This window comes from Pyrgilauda ruficollis, unplaced genomic scaffold, assembly GCF_017590135.1.
Source record: "Pyrgilauda ruficollis isolate IOZ18807 unplaced genomic scaffold, ASM1759013v1 scaffold72, whole genome shotgun sequence".
Lineage (NCBI taxonomy): Eukaryota > Metazoa > Chordata > Aves > Passeriformes > Passeridae > Pyrgilauda > Pyrgilauda ruficollis.
The window spans coordinates 457,927-474,969 of NW_024529044.1; the positions used below are offsets into that span (position 1 = coordinate 457,927).

General features: G+C 48.0%; 1 protein-coding gene across 2 annotated transcripts in view; it reads left to right on the forward strand.

Annotated features, from left to right (window-relative positions):
- RPTOR (regulatory associated protein of MTOR complex 1) overlaps window positions 1-17,043 on the forward strand; it is a 98,833-nt gene that overhangs the window by 25,787 nt on the left and 56,003 nt on the right. For both annotated transcript variants that reach the window (XM_041485668.1, XM_041485669.1), the window contains exons 4-9: window positions 1,474-1,632; window positions 4,612-4,758; window positions 6,971-7,146; window positions 11,181-11,240; window positions 14,648-14,748; window positions 15,655-15,799. In XM_041485668.1, the coding sequence (XP_041341602.1) occupies window positions 1,474-1,632; window positions 4,612-4,758; window positions 6,971-7,146; window positions 11,181-11,240; window positions 14,648-14,748; window positions 15,655-15,799 (788 nt within the window). The remainder of the gene's footprint in view (window positions 1-1,473; window positions 1,633-4,611; window positions 4,759-6,970; window positions 7,147-11,180; window positions 11,241-14,647; window positions 14,749-15,654; window positions 15,800-17,043) is intronic.

Below are 17,043 nucleotides of genomic sequence, written 5' to 3' on the forward strand. Positions count from 1 at the left end.
TGTTAATTGAGCAGCACTGTATCTGCTTTTCAGGCTTCTCTGATAAACAATTTAAGTCCTTCATCCTCTTTTCCTGTGACATTTTAAGATTTTGTCATATTTGGCTGTCACAGAGAAAAACCTAAAAAGCCCAAACTTCTACAGCCTTGGTTTGGTTTATAAACAAGCTCCCAACGGCAGCTCTTGGAGAGGTGTGTTTGTCCTGCTCTTAAACCTGGGTCTTTATTTCACTACATCAGATTGAAGGTTTTTATTGTGATTCTGGGGTTTGAGTCTCTGCAGCTCTGGAGAAGAGAGAAAGAGCCAGGCTTTTGTCTTTCAAAGGACAGTTGAAAGACTTTCTGTTATTATTTGGCCTTACTTCAAAAAAATGCACTTTTGAGCGTGACAAACCAGCTCCTACCTGGGTGTCTTGAACTCAGCCAAGCTGAGAGGGGTTTGAAGCATTGGGGTTTTTGCCAGTTTGATTTTTCCTCCATCCTCCAATGTGCCCTGAGTTTGGTGCTCACAGGAATGGTAACGGGGCGTCCACAGACACAGCTGGGGGAATACATCAGTTTTTCCCAAGGCAAAGGACAGTTTCCAAGGGCTCTCCATCACTTTTCCCCTTATTATCCAACTGTGTGAATGTCAAATTCCTGGGCCTTCCGTGTCCTTTTGTCTTGAGAATGGTGTCGACCTATACCATTTTTTCTCTTCAAGAGAGGGAATTTGTTCAGTTGGAGGTGTAGAGAGTCTGAATTGGAGGATTAAGTCAGGGGTTACTTGTGAGACTGGCTAATGTTGAAACAGATTTCACCTTCCTAAGGCTTTCTGAATATTAATAATTGAAAAGTGAGTGAGCTGGGTGGGAGCTGGGAGCTGTGCTAAGCTCCCTCCAACCTGTGATGTTGGTGTGTGTGAGAGGCCACACAGCAGCAGACACGCTTTGTTTATCCAGCCCCACTGCCAATGTTCTGTGTTTCCTTTCCCAAAGCAGCCAGTTCCTACCCACACTGCTGCTGATGCCCGGAGGGGGGACCTGGAACAGAGGCTGGACAGAGTTAAAGCAATAAAGTAGGGATTTAGTGAAAGGCCTCAAAGGATACACCTTGGGCAGTACAAGAGCCCAGCCAGGGCTACACCCAAGATGGATGATGGGTCGCAAGTTTTCACACTTTTATAAGTTTTGGTCCATTTCCACATTGGAATGTCCAATTGCAGATCCAGGTTATGCAGTCCCATCCTTCCAGATTGCTCTCCTCATTCCCTGCTGTTTGCACTTTTTGGGCTGAAGCTGCAGCAGTGTCCTTGGTGCTGGGGCGGCAAAAGGATTGTTCTGTGTGCCTGAGCTGTGAGGAGAGCTGCTGACACTTTATGTGGAGTTCAGAGTTATACACCAATGCAGTGCAGAGTCTGGGAAACAGAACAGCTAAAACTTCAGGCACCAGTAGCAGGGGCTGTGAGCAGTGACTGTGTCTCCTGCTGTCCCAGGCCAGGTACAAGCAGAGCCTGGACCCCACGGTGGACGAGGTGAAGAAGCTGTGCACGTCGCTGCGCCGCAACGCCAAGGAGGAGCGCGTGCTGTTCCACTACAACGGGCACGGCGTGCCCCGGCCCACGGTCAACGGAGAGATCTGGGTCTTCAACAAGGTGGGTCTGGGCTGGCACAGCCACTGCAGCCTTCTGGGGAGCACAGCTGGCTGTGAGTCCTGCAGTCTGACTGCTGGAGGGACCCTAAAGCCCATCCAGTGCCACCCCTGCCATGGCAGGGACACCTTTCACTGTCCCAGGGGGTCCAAGCCCCAGTGTCCAACCTGGCTTTGGGCACTGCCAGGGATCCAGGGGCAGCCACAGCTGCTCTGAGCACCCTGTGCCAGGGCCTGCCCACCCTCACTTGTAGAAATAAGCAGACAGGACTCAGTTTCTTCATGAAGAAAAAGTCTGTTCTATATTTACATTATTTATATTTATAAATATAAGTTATTTGGGGGTGTTCATTGAGATGGAACAAGAGATGGAACAAGATCCTTCTTATTTACAGAAAGGGAACTGTGGGCACCTCACTCTGTTGAAGGCAGCTTTGTTGGTTTTAATTTTAATGGATAATTTGGAAAGTTGCACAGAAGCTAAAGCTGTAATAAATTTATAGGAAATTTTAGAAGGTACCATGTTAAACTTCATTGGTAGCAATAGAGTGAAACTCAGTTTATTGGTTGGTAAGGGCTATTGTATATGTCTGTCAAATTCTGTCTTTCTAGATATGGTTGCATATTTTCTTCACAGACTCTTATGGGACAGATTTCTTGGTTTTGCAGGTGTTGTTATATCAGCAAGGAGTAATGTTCTAGTTTAGTTGCTGTTTCCTGAGCAAATCTCAACATGGCTTCAAAAGGAGAAAAATCAACATGCCCCAACTTCAGACATGTTTATTCTGACTTTTTGAGGAGCTTCTCTGCAAATTTTAAATATCTCTGGGCTCTTCTCTAAACAACTGGGGATGAAATCTGTTCACCAGCAGTTTCCAGCTGAGCTGTGGTTGTGGGAAGGGGCACAGAGGGATGGTGGGAGTCGTGTTGGAGCAGGGACTTCTCCTCCATACCCAAGCCAGGAACAAACTGTGTGTCCATCCCAGCGTGGCAGCAGCACCAAAGCATCACCCTTTCTGCTTTAACACCCCTTCTTGCTTCAAACTGCCTCATTTACATATCATTAGCAAATTTGATGTTTTATGTGACCCCAACAGTAGAGTTGGAACATAAAATTCTTCTGCTTGGAAATACCACAATATTAATCAGAGCTATAATCTAATCTTAGCTGGAGCAAGATGCCTTGGAAATATAAAGGTAAAACAATGCCTGCCCATAAAATGTCGTTGATGAGATGTGTCAGAGCAGGTTTTTTATGTGGAACTTCCTGGGCTTGGAATGTGCTTCACGTGGGGTGTGACCTTAAGAAAGGCTGTGCTGAAGTTGGGCTGTTCATGCCTCATCCCACCCCGCAGCGATTTGCAGAGCTCCAGCTCCCTAAAACTTCAGCTTTTATCAACAAATTTCCCTATTAATTCTAATGAAACAACCCAAACTGTTATATATGGGCAAAACTGGGTTTGGAAATGCCTTACCCCTCCCTGCCTTACATAACACATGGTTTATGATACCTCCTGTCTTTATCGACACTGATACGTGTCCTTGAAAATTTGATTTTTGTAAAAAGTTTACTGGTTTTATTACAGCTATTTTAAGTCTCTTGAATTTAAATGAGAGTTATGATCCCATCCATCATCCTGCTGATGTTAATAGGAACATCACAGCTTTTCCTGAGGATTTTGGGCTGAGCTCAGGGTTGGAGGAACACCAGGTTGCTCTCTGCAGCTGAAAAGGATCCTGCTGGCAGCCACTGGGTGTTTGGTGGTGACTCTTTGCAGGCAGGAATCTGTGGTTTATATTTTCAGCTCACTTGGTTTAGGATTGGCTCCTCAGAGCTGGTTTTAAGTGGCTGATTTTTATCCTCTTGCCTCCAGTTATTTGGGGGCGTTTGTTAAGATGGAAGACAAGGAACAAGATCCTTCTTATTTACAGAAAGGGAACTGTGGGCACCTCACTCTGTTGAAGGCAGCTTTGTTGGTTTTAATTTTAATGGATAATTTGGAAAGTTGCACAGAAGCTAAAGCTGTAATAAAATTATGAAGCATCTCGTTAGGCTCAGGCGGGGTAGTGCTGATGGGCTGCAGGGGCTTAATTAGCCATCCTGATTTATTGATGGGGTTTTCAGTTAAAGATGTTTGATGTTAAATTAAAGACAGCTGGTTTGCATCCTTTATCAGTGTTGCAGAAATTTGGGATAAAATTGGACTATTAAATGCTGTTTGGAGTTGTTAGCACATATCAGAGCTCTAAATATCTGGTACTGAAAACTCTTGGCAAAGTTTTGGGCTGTTGTTTTTTGGTTTTTTTAGAGTTGGGTGTTTCAAATAATGCCACAATAAAATCATCTTGTTGCTTGTGTTGACTTGGGTTCACATCCTCATTATTGGTAGATACTGACTGAGATTTGTATTCGTTAATAAGTCCAATCTAGGTTTTATTTTGGGCTTTCAGAGTTGGGTTTTGTGGGTGTATTTTATTACCTCAGGTAGGAATGTGGCCCCTGTTGAAGGAGTGACCAAGCTATCCTTTGTCTCCTGAAAAAGGAAAAAAGCCCAGAAGTTTCTTTCCTCGATTAGGTAAAAAGCTACCTCCTAGGACCTGGGGGACTTCACCTCAAACTTAAGGATAGCCAATAGGACAGGAGCCAAAAAGTCCTGCCTGAGCAATTTACTGGAAAAAGAAGAGAACAAAGAAACGAATGGTTTTTGTGAGGTGTTTTACCAGGAGCAAGAACCTCTTGCACCTGGCTCAGTTTTTCTCTGTAAAGAGCTTTGTTATTTTGCCTTTTATTAAAACTTTTCTGTTTCCAACACCACCATAGAAGCCATCCTGCTGATTTTATGCCTTCTAAGGTAGCTGAGCTATCCTGGGTGTAGATCTCCAAGAGCTTATGAGACCTGGCTGGAGGAAACCCCTTTATCAACCTCACCCAGTTCAGGCCCTGTTCCTTCCCTGATGACTGCAGTGGTGCTTTCTCCTGCAGAACTACACCCAGTACATCCCCCTGTCCATCTACGACCTGCAGACCTGGATGGGGAGCCCTTCCATCTTCGTCTACGACTGCTCCAACGCCGGCCTGATTGTCAAGTCCTTCAAGCAGTTTGCACTACAGAGAGAGCAGGAGCTGGAGGTGAGAGCTCAGGCTGCTGGCCTTTACTGAACACAAATGAAGTTTAAGCTTGCTTTGCTGTGTGTACACTGAGAAATGTGTTTAAAACTGTGTTGGAAGGCAAATTAATTTGCAAATAACTTTGCCACTCTGATCTTTCTGGTTCAGTTTGCTATCCCATTAAACTTGGAATGATTTTTAATACAAGCACTAATTAAATGTTAATGTTAATAGAATCAATTTGGGCCCTAATGGTCTTTTCTGCTGAGATGAATGCTGAGGTGAACAAGACATCATTATTTTGGTTGCAAAACTCTGGCATCTGGGGCTGTATTTCGATGCAGTTGCAGTTTTGTGCTGATGAAGTGAATGTGAAAATGTGAAAGACCAAAACCTGATCCATACAGGGATTGTCCTGGTGGTTCCAGTTCTGCAGAGTGTGGAATATATTCCCAATGAAAAGCTGTCTTTGGTTGCAAATGGAGTTAGTAATAAATTTGTTGGAGCAAATCTGAAATGCAAAGTTGAAGGGAAGAAGCTGGAATGTTCTGTGCAGCCTCCCCCCTGCTGCCTGCAGCTCCCAGGGAAAGGACATTTGTAAAGATTCACTTCTCACACTTCTAGGACACTGGATTAGAAACCCCAAAACTTCAAGGAAGGAATATTAATTAATCAGGCAACTGAGTGTCACAAATACAACCTCCAAACAGATGTTAGGTGTCCCTGCTTGTCAGTCCTTTCCTTTGGAATTCCAGATTTGGGAGATGCTTTAGTGGGGGCTCTTTGGCAGGTGGAAATTCCAATGTGCTGAAGAAGACAGCCTGATAGCCTGGGATATACAGATCATTTCATTATTCCTCTCTTCCATAAAACAATTCCATATTTTGTAACAATGAGAAACTACTCATAGTCTCTTGCTTGGGAAGAATATGAAACTGCCAGACAGGGATCAGTAGAATTGGTAGCAGAAGTCAGAGAAATGTCGTCTGAATGTCCATCCCCAAGTTTCCCTGACAGCCTGGTACTTCACTGGGATAATTTTGGGGCCTTTCTCCTTTGTTGATACAATACTCTCTTCAGCACTTTCGGTTTGGTTTCTCATTCTGTTCCCAAGCAGGTTGAACAGGTCTGACTTCACCTTGCTTTCCCTGCTTTCTTCACCAAGTTCCTTTTCCCCTTGGCTGGTGCTGAGCTCCAGAAGGACGTGGAGGCTGCTGTGGGGGGAGCAGCCCCAGGGGACCTCCCTGTGAGGCAGATCCACTCTCAGGAGGAGTTTGTGCAGGAAAACCTCTGCAAGTCCAGCCAAGGGAGAAGGATGAGCACAAGTGACAAAAGTCTTTATTTCAACAAACATTCCATTATTCCATCTTCTCTAGGGTTTGTCATCTCGTGGAATGTGAGGCTACATGGGACAGCTGCTTTAGTGTTGCTGCTCTTGCAGCACAGGTTAACACTGCCAGTTAATTTGGTTATGAAACTACTTCCAGGGTTATGTGTCTGCTTTTCATTCTGTCCTTAGATTTCATTAACTCCTGGTGCCTGACTGAGGCTGCTGCTCGTGGGGAATAGAAAGCAGAGCCCTGCTAACAGACACAGCAGAGTGCTCACGGCGTCATGAAAGCGTGAAGGGGAATTCATTTGGAAAATTATAAATTATCCAATTGTTCAAATTCATGAAAAGTGAAGCAAAGCTGCAACTCATGCTCCAGAGGGGCTGCCAGAGTGATCAGGATAATTGTTCCCCATTTCCCTGCAAGGAGATCAGAGGAGTTTGCTCTTCCTTTAATCTGCCAGAGGGATTCTCACCTCCTGATTCCATATCTTGCCCTAATGAAAAAAATGCAAAATGTTGGAAAGAAACTTTGGTAGCTGAAGTTCACTTTGTTTACCTGGTTCTGAAAGGTGCTGAGAAGATAAATTATGTTTTCACTCCCTGAGTTATTAGCCTCAAAGATCATATTCTTAGTCAAAATCTTAAATAGGAGAATCCCTGTGCTTTTGGAAAACGGGAATGTTGGTCTATAAGGCATTTTTACTTTATAGACTGAGGTTTGGTCTACAGGGTATTTCTGGACTGACTCTGGACTTAGTTGAGTGCTGCTAATGAGATGAGTTAAAGCTGTGCTGGTGCTGCCACAGTCACCAAGAGCTCCAGGGAGCACTGGCAGCTCTCCCTGGGGTATCTCCTGACCTTCCCTGACTCCCCCCTGGGGAATTGCCTTGTTCTCCACAGGTGGCTGCCATTAACCCCAACCACCCCCTTGCCCAGATGCCTCTGCCCCCCTCCATGAAGAACTGCATCCAGCTGGCAGCCTGTGAGGCCAACGAGCTGCTGCCCATGATCCCAGACCTACCTGCAGACCTGTTCACCTCCTGCCTCACCACCCCCATCAAGATCGCGCTGCGCTGGTGAGTGAGGCCCCCCTGCCCTCCTGCCCGGGGCACAGCAGGGCTTTGGGAGCCCAGAAGCTGCTCCTGACCCAGAGCAACCCTGCAATATTGAACAGCAGGGTTGGAACTGGGCACTGGGGACAGAGGCTTATTAATGAGAGCTAGAAAGGTGAAAATATTGTTATCTGCTACTTATTGTGTTTTAGTTTCCAGCTCAATATCTAGGTTTGCTCAGATTAAGGGGGTTACTGATCTGGGAATTAAATATCTGCTTCCTCAGAGAGCAGGAATGGTACATAGTGCAATACAGCTCTCTGCAAACTGTCCTTTGCACAAATCACATTCCAAATATTGCAGTTGCTGTAAATAATGCAGTAGCTCTAAACAGTGCTGGAGTGAGAGGAAGGGAGTGATAAACCAGGGAAAGATGTTCTGGAATGACAGCCCAAGTTAATTAGGCAGAAAGTTAGAAAAGGCTGCTCCAGAGAGCAGGAGCTTTCCAAGAGCAGTGTTTTACCCAGCACCAGGGACCTGAGTGTGGAGCCCCCAGAGCTCAGAGGCTCCATTCCCAGAGGCTCTTCCAGCTGCTCCTCTCAAGTTTGTGCCTGGTCCAGAATGGAAAAACTTCAGGGCATTTGCTGGATGGGCTTTGTACAGGCAGAAGCCAACAGACACTGCAGGTGGTGGTGAGAAATTGTCACCACAGCTCCAAGAGTTACTCACTGCCCTTTGGGGATATTTGTAATAAATCACAATTCTTTAAACTCTTTCTGTTTCACATTAGCAGCAAGCTGAGCGAGTTCCTGTGGCCAGGCTCTGGTTTGGGTATGTGAAGTTCTGTAGGAGATGTTTTTTGGTGGGTTTTGTTCATTAGATATGCTAAGAAAGGTTTTTTTTTGGGATACTGTGATCTGTTCAGGAATTTCCTGTTCCTCATCTCCATGGGAACGTGGCTGAGGGGCTGAGCAGGGCAGGTTCTCCACAGACTGCACCTGCATGAGCATGGGAGATTCTCTGAGCTGTGTCTCAGGGTGTTTGACAGGAAAAGTGTTTGTAAAGCTGCTCAGGGGAAGGGTTTAAACACCTCAGCCTCGGCTGGCTGATGCTGGAAGGTGCCAAGGGAGCTCCTGAAAAGTGAAGAATTTCTTCCCATTTCAAGTCCATGATTGTGTGGTGTTCACTGCACTCTCAGGAATTTCGTTCTCTGATGAAGGTTATGCTCCTTTGTGTTCCCAGTTGATTGGCATTGTTGCAGGTGTGGTTTTATCCATGCAATCCTGTAAATAATAAGAGCTGCTGTGGATCATTGGTTTTTACTGATGTTAAACACAACAAATGCAAAACCAGACCCTCTGCTGCATTCTGAGAGTTTGATCCAAGCTGTGTTGATGTCCTAAAGCTGTTAACCAAAAATCAACACAGAGACCTTTGCCATTAAAACTTCCCTTTTCCTTCGTCTCAGCCCTTTTCCTAAAGCTGACCCAGAACCCTGTGGGACTGCTTTTGAAATACAACATTTGTGCAGTTCCAGACTGGCACTCTAATGAGGTTTCATATAGGGAATTTATGGGCACATGAGAGCTTGGATAAACGTTTATCCATCCCATGTTGTTCTCTGTAGCAAAGTCACTGAAGGACAAAATCCCTCATCAGCTGGGGCTGCAGCTGCAGCCGCTTCTGTCTGATTCCAGGGGGAGTGAAACTGATGCTGGGAAGAAAAGCACAGGTCAGCCAAGCCGTGGGGATGTGGGGCATGGAACTCCTGGTGCCAGGCTGCAGTTCCAGGAGCCTGGAGTGTGCCTTGGCCGTGCGGATGCTGATTGTCCTTGTGTGTAGTGGCTGTTGTGAGCTGACGTGTTCCAGACAGATCTGTGGCTATATAAAGCTCCGGGTGAGGCAGGCTGGGAGCTAAGCTGCAGGGATTGGTAATCCTGACAGATCTGGCTGTCGGGAGGCAGGCAGGGGTGTTGAAGAGTGTTTGGAGCCCTGCTTTACGCAGATCCCGGTGCCTCAAGGGCTCAAAGCACAGGCAGCTCCCCCGGAGGCTGAGCTCAGGGCTGACTCATGTGCTGCTGTGCCATCACTCCTGGAAGGTGCAAACGAGCTGCAGCCACACACTCAGCTGACTTCAGGGCCTTGGGGCTGTGAAATCCTGTCCATACAGAGGGGTAGGGATCCTGGAAAGGGCTGCAAAACCCCCAAACAGCCAGGAACAGAATGCTGGGGAGCTGCTCAGCCTGGGGGGTTTGAGATGTGCACTTTGTCCTCCAGAAGGCACAGCCAGCATGGGAAGGGAATGGGAAAGGACCAGAGCTGTGCCTGCTGCTGCTCTGTTTAAGGTGTTCTGTGGGGTTTTCCCTAATGTATTCATTTTGCATTTCTGCTTGAGATTTTGGGGTCAGCTCAGCCAGTCCTCTGTCCCACATTGGTTTAGACAAACTAATCTGGGTTTCAAACTATTCCCATGATACTGAGCACCATTTCCTGTGTTTCTGGGTTTGATTTGGGAGGGACCTGAAAACCCATCCAGTTCCACCCCTGCCACAGGCAGGGACACTTCCCACTGTCCCAGGGTGCTCCAAGTCCTGTCCAACCTGGTCTTTGAGGTCTTCCCTTTATCTTCTCTAATCTGGGAATATTAGCACCTTCCACTGTCCCAGGGTGCTCCAAGCTCTGTCCAAGCTGGCCTGAGACATTTCCAAGGCCACCTTGCTTTGGAGGCAGCAGATGTCACCCTGCAGAGCTGTGCTGCTCTCGTGGTCCTTCCAGGCACCACCAGAAGGGTTAAACTCTCCAGCCTCCTGCCAGGGACCTGGTAGCGCCAGCCTGAGTCTGCCTGGGGCTGTTTAGAAGGGAATTTCCCTGCATGGCTGTGTAATGCACTGTCGTAAGAATTTTATATTTCAGCAGATTGCACAGGGATCCCACTGCAGGCTTCTGGCTTCTTTATGGCTTCTCTTTCTGCTGGATGACGCACACATCAGGAGAACAGCCTGGGGACCATGAGCTTTCCAGAGCCTGTCCCAGTCCTGGGCTCCCATTGATGCCCCTCAGGCAGGGATGCCACAGGGAAAGTGGAGCAGTGCTCAGGATCTTAGCAATGAGCTCTGCATTCCTGTCTTTAATAAGTAATTGTTCTCCCCTGGATCTGGGGAGAAACTCTTTGGACATGGCTAATGTGGCTCTGCTGAGGGGAGATGTGGGAGGTGGGACTGCTGGGCAGCTGAGCCCTTGGTGTCCCCTTGGTGTCCCCAGAGTCGGGGCTAACGTCAGCTGAGATGCATTGAGGGGTGAATTCCTCCTCAAACAGCAGCAAGTGGGTCCCTGAGGGGCTGGGGCACTGGGCTGGCGATGTGCAGCTGTCAGAGGAAGTCATTCCAAGCTGGATTTGCTGGGTTTCCCCCCCGGAGCTGCGTTCCCACTGCTGCCCTGTGCTCCCGGGAGGGCTGGAGGAGGGGGCAGCTCCCCCTTCCCACACACTCTGCTTTAGCAGCTCTGGGGATTTTCCAGGCACTGCTGACAGGACTGCATTTCCAGGGCTGCTGTTCCTGGAGTAGTGGGATTTGTAAGGCTGAGGAAATGGAGTCAGCAGTTTTTTTAATGAAATAACGGAGGTGGAGGTGTCTGAACCTGACACGTTCCTCCCGTCCCTCCCTCTGCCTTCCCATGCCAGATCTCCCAGGGAAGCCCAGGCAAGGCTGGTCATTATTCCAGCAGCACAACCCTCCCTGCTGCTCCCCAGAGGCTGTGCTGGATGCTGGGAGCCCTTTTCCCGCTCCACGGTGTGCTGGAACACTTGTCACCCTGACAGGTACAATGGCCCAGTTGTGACACCTGGCATGGAAATGGCCCCAGAATCACGAGGGTGACAAATAGGTGACAAATGCTGAGGGCCTCGTTTGGCTCTGATCACACCCTGCTGAAGCTCCCTACCCAAACAGCATTTTAAAAGCAGAAACAGTGCAATAAAGAGCCCTCCTCCTGCATCCTCTCCACAGAGCCTGCTCATTAAACACTCAATTAGTGTGCTCTATTTTACTGTCTCTCCCCAGGTTCTGCATGCAGAAGAGTGTCAGGCTGGTGCCAGGAGTCACGCTGGATTTAATAGAGAAGTAAGTCAAGTTTTATATGTGCTGGTGTGTCCTGAAAGGGGTCAGGAGAGCAGAAGTCTGGGTGTAAGTGTAAATTCTTACCAGGAAGGTGTTCCCAGAGCTCCCTGGTGTTCAGTGAGGGGGAGCAGAGCTGCCAAGGGCACCTGATCAGTAATGGGGTGAGATCACAGCAGCTCCCATTTCCTGTGCCACTTTTGCATGTTTGCAATCAGCTGAGGTTCAAAAAGCCTTTCAGTGCTGCCAGCCCTTCCACAGAGGTGTGTTGGGTTAGCCAGGTTCATCAGCAGTGCTGGGATTTTTAATTGTGTTAATTTTATATGGGAAAAATTGATTGTCTCCTCTCAGCTGGGGAGAGGGAGTGATAATTTGTATAAAGCTGTATTTCAGAGACACTCATTGGACCAAAATAAAAATGCAGTTTATAACTGACAGAGCAGAGACAAACCCTGTCTCTCAGAGGAGGTGTCAGAGGTTTTCAGGGCAAGAATTCACCACTGGGTGTTGTTTCCTCTGAAAGCTCTGGGGGAAATGTGCTGGGCTTTGGGTTTCTTGTGGCCTCGAGGAGATGGGAAGCAGGAAGGAAACCTTCCTGGGGCTGAATGCCAGAGGTGTGCATAGGTTTGGGGGTGAGGAGGAGACTCAGGCCATCTCAGGCCACTGCATATACAACGGCTGTGGTATGTTAATTAACTAAAAATTGCTACAAGAGTGTCTCTAATCAGAGACATGGTGAGGTCACTGAAGGTCTGAGGCAGGCAGCTCTGACTCAGCCTCACAGAGCACTTGGATCTTAAATCCTCTTCGAATAAAGGTTTCCTGGCAGAAATGAGTTTTTGTTCACGCTCTTGGTCTGTGCTGTGCCACAGCACACGTGTGTGCCAGCAGCATCTTCCTGTGGATATCAAATATTTAAACCTCATCATCTTCCTCTGCTCCTTATATCAATTATAGAAAACACAGATTTTTATTACAATCTCGAGACAGAGCTGGAATAATTCCTGGATTGCCTATGTGTGTATTGTAATTTATAATTCAGTTGTCTTTAAAACTGGGGAAGGACTTTATATTGCAATTAAGCTGCAGACTTTGAGGCTAAATGAAGCTGCACCTTCTCTGAAGGGCTCCAATTTCCAATTATCCAGGCTCAGCCCATGTCCTGATGAGGGAACGTGGGGTGGATCCTGATGTGCATTTACATCAAAGATCTTCTGAGATGAAGCCAAAACAATGCCTTAGCTTAGAAATAAAGATCTTTGCTCTACCCAGACAGCAAAATATAAAGGGATTCTGGTGGAGTGTTGGGAATTTGGGAACTTCTGGCTGCCACCTGATGAGACTTTTGTTGCCAGGATCTCTGTCCATGTTCCTCCTGCCTTGGGGGCACTTTTCTGTTTGATCCCAAGGCTTCAGATCATCTGTGCTGGAGGTGTGGCTGCTGAGTGACATGAGCTGGGCTTTGTTCTGCTTTCAAAAAGTTTGGAAAAAACCTAAGGAATGGTTTATGGGAATAAATCCATGGTAATAGGAATCCAAAACTGGGTGCCAAGAACTGGGGATGTACAAGGATGCTTTAATCTTTAATCTCTGCTGCTGCATTGGGCTCCCTCTCCCAAAATCCCCCTCTCAGGGCACCAGGAATGGTGTATGGCATTCCTGGCATTTTCAGCGTGGGTCCATAGTACAGAAGGAGGGAATTCTAAACAAAAAATCCCCTGAGAAGAGGAAAGCAAGCAAAGCCTTGAGAGCTGTTCCTGCTGCTGGTGGGGCTCCTCAGAGGAGTCTGTGGCAGCCTGAGGAAATGGCTGTGCCTGGGCCCCAGCTCTGTGTCTCTGTCCCTGCAGAGGAGCTGGGTCCCTCTGGTCCCTGGTGTCAGGGCTGTGACAAAGGGCCCCTCTGGATGTCACCACGTGGGGAAGGTCCTGCTGTGGCAGGAGCAGAGCCTGCCCCAGGCTGTCGTGCACCAGCACCACATCCATAAAAGTCACCACAATAACAAATGTGAGGCTGAAATTAATGTTTGTTTCCACTTGAAGCATTATCAAATGTCAGGGGCTGGAAATTGCTCATGTTTTCATGTCTGTTTATTATTTATAGTGGAAGGTGATAATTCATGGTTTGCCTTTGCACCTGGCTTTGGCAGTTCCAGCCCCTTGGTTTTCTTGGGGAAGGTGTCACAGGTCTCAGTGGAAGATGTGTGGAAATCTCAGTGGAAGGTGTCACAGGTGATTTCTGAGTCTCCTGGGTGCTCCTGGCCCTGGTGTCAGGGGCTGCTGTGCCCCAGAGCCCTGGGCACTGCTGGGGCTGGGGCCAGCAGGAGTTTCCCTCTGCACTCTCTCGGGGGCTGTGCTGGGGTGGCTCCTTTGTCCCCTCTGTCACAGGGGCTCAGGCAGGGCAGGCACAGCCTGTGGTGAGTGCAGAGGGAGGCTGCTGCTCCCAGGCATGGTTTTCATGGCAACGCTGGGCTCACATCCTCTGCAGCACAGCCTCCCTGCCTTTGTCTTCCTCAGAAGAACCTTTGCCCAGGTTCCCCAGCCCGGGCATGGCACACCTGGAGCAGCCCTGGGGTTGGAGATGGGCACCTCTCTGAGCACAGGAGCTCTGTGGGTCCTGTCTGAGCGGCTCTGGCCAGGCCAGCAGGTTCACACAGAACCTCTGAGGCTGGGAGAGATCTCTGAGATCACCGAGCCCCAGCTGTGCCTGATCCCCAGCCCAGAGTGCCACATCCAGCCCTTCCCTGGACACCTGCAGGGATGGGCACTCCAAACCTCCCTGGGCAGCCCCTGCCAAGGCCTGAGCAGCCTTTCCATGGGGAAATTCCTCCTGGAGACTAAAACCTGCTGTGAAAGTTGCCATCACACGCTGCAAGGGGAGTGTCTGGCTGGCTGAGGAAGCTCAGCAAGGATCCCCTTGGATCCCAGGGAAGCCCCCCTGGCTTGGGGAGCTGTGCTCTGCTGCAGAGGGTGTTCTGCAATGCAAATATTGACAGGGAATCCTCAGCAGAGCCTCTGTGGCCTCGTGTTCCCCGCGCTCGCTGCGGGGGATCCATTAGCAAACACTGCTTCAGAGATGTGTACTTTTCCTCTGATACCAAGACAGACAGGAATTTTTCATAAGATGTTAATTTCTAGCTGGTTTAGAACTGTATTTATACAAGGAAATGGTGCTGCTGCATGTGTCAAAGGAGTGAGTGGCCAAAGAAAGGCTTCCTGTGTTGGTGCTGATACTTGTGATATTTAAAAACCTGTCACAGAAAGGCAACTGGGTTAAATTGGGAATAAATCCACAGGATGTCTTTGCAGGTTGCTGCATGTTTCCGAAACTTCCTCATCCTGTTGCTGATACTTCCTCATGAGGAGAAAGGCAAGATAACAAGGGTCTAATTAAGGGTTTTATTTCCCCACTTGTAGGATTCCTGGGAGGCTGAACGACAGGAGAACCCCCCTGGGGGAGCTGAACTGGATCTTCACAGCCATCACAGACACCATTGCCTGGAACGTCCTGCCCAGAGGTGAGGCTGGGGCAGGGAGAGGGATGAGGAGTCAGATCCATGAGATGCTGAAATAAGGAGAAAATTAAACCCTGAAACTGGAGGAACGGATCAGGATGGAGCTGAAAGCTAGTTTGTTTTTTATTTGTTCTTTTTACCAGAGCATTGCAGAGACCTGATCATTAGAACCCAGAAAGGGTTTTTCTGTGCTAACACAATTGTTGTAGCTTGAATAATTCTCTTTCTTACTGTATTTGTACAGAGCAATCTGTTTTCTTCCAGCCTTGGTTAGTAGCATGAATAAAGGCTTTTTTCCCCCTCTTTGCTGGTAAGGCAGTTTTGTTTCCCATGAGTAACTTCATCCCTCATTTCTCTACCCCTGTTGTGCTCTGAATTGGTACTTCTGGAGCACAAGCAGCCAAATTTGTAAACAGTTCTCCAACCCTGCTCTTCCTAATGCTCACACAGCATCAATTCTTCTCTGCCCTGTAGAAGAGAGCACATTTGCTATCTTTTAGGATTCATTTTGGCTTCTCATGAGCACATCACACTGCCAGTTAACAGATGGATAGTTCTTGATTAAACAGTACACAGAGGTCCTGTTCTCCCTCAGTAATTTTCCAAAAACTTAGTCAGGATGAGCTGAAATGAGACACCAAAAAGGGGATTTGATCCAGAAAAGGCAAAAAAGAGCCCAAGGTAGGAAGTGTTTGACTGTGTTAATGTGGAATGGAGTAGCCATGGTGTCTGAGGGAGCTCTGCAGGCAGGATTTCCCTTTCCTGGTTGTCATCAGGTCCCTGCAGAGCTGCTGAGGATTCCTCATTCCTGGAACAAAATGTTAACGTGGTTTTATGTCCTGAACCCTTTTTACGTGCTACCTGAGGTGCTGCAGTGTGCCTGTGCTGACTCCTGCAATCTCTTGGCAGATCTTTTCCAGAAGCTCTTCCGGCAGGACCTGCTGGTGGCCAGCTTGTTCCGGAACTTTCTGCTGGCAGAGAGGATCATGAGGTCCTACAACTGCACCCCCGTCAGCAGCCCCAGGCTGCCCCCCACCTACATGCACGCCATGTGGTGAGTGCTGGGAGCCCCAGGGCTCCCTGCAGGCGTCCCCAGGGGCCTGGGATGGTGGCAGGTGTCCCATGGTGGGGAGGTGACACTTTAGGGGTCCCCTCCAGCCCAAGCTATGCCATGGTTCCACTTGGATCTCTGCAGTGCTTCCCTGGGTCAGTACTGTATTTGCATTGCCCCCAGACAAGGAAAGAATGATGAATCTGACTCCCTGTTCTCAGAAGGCTGATTTATTATTTTATGATCTATATTATATTAAAGAATACTAAACTATACTAAAGAATACAGAAAGGATACTTACAGAATGCTAAAAAGATAATAATGAAAACTGGTGACTCTCTCCAGAGTCTGACACAGCTCAGCACTGACTGGCCAAAGAGTGAAAACAACTCACAGCAGAACCCAGTGAAACAATCACCTGTGGGTAAACAATCTCCAAACACATTCCACATGAGCACAACACAGGAGAAGCAAATGAGATAAGAATTGTTTTCCTTTTTCTCTGAGGCTTCTCAGCTTCCCAGGAGAAAAATCCTGGGTGAAGGGATTTTTCCAGAGAATGTGAATGTGACAGGTCAATCAGTGGATCAGGGTGGAACAGCCTGTGGCAGCCTAAAGCTCATCTCCAAAGCTGCTCCTGCTCTGGGCACTCACAATGATCCTGCAATTCTGTGCTGCAGGAGCTCCCCTCCAGCCCTGGCAGCTTTCACTCCAAACACCACAGACATGGGTCATCTGCTGCCTTTGTTTTCCCCAGGGATCGTGTGGGGTGGGCAAGATCCTTAACTTGTGTTGCTGCAGTAGAAGAAATTCCTGCTGTAGAGTCCCTCTAAGTTTACTGTTGCTTTTAAGATGATTAGTGGAAATGGAGGAGGCACAGTTATCAAAAAGCTCTTAAATGCAGTTCTGCCTATCAAACCAATGTCCCATGAACAATTACAGGAAAAATAATAATAATAACAGTAATAACAAAAATTCTGGCTTTTATTTTCTTCTCACTGTGGTTAATAAAGCAGCACCAAATGGGGCCAAGTACAGAGAGGGGCAGTGACACTGAGGGGCTCCTGGGGAACAGAGCAGAGCCTTGCCAAAGGCTGAGGGTGACAGGTAAAGGCAGCTGAGGGGGCTCAGCCTGCACTTCCAGAAGCTTTTTAATGGGTTTGCTCCATAAAAATGTGCAGGAAGGTGAGCAGAGAGGGTGATGATGAATGAGTGTAGCACTGACAGCAGCACTGAGGAGCTCAGAT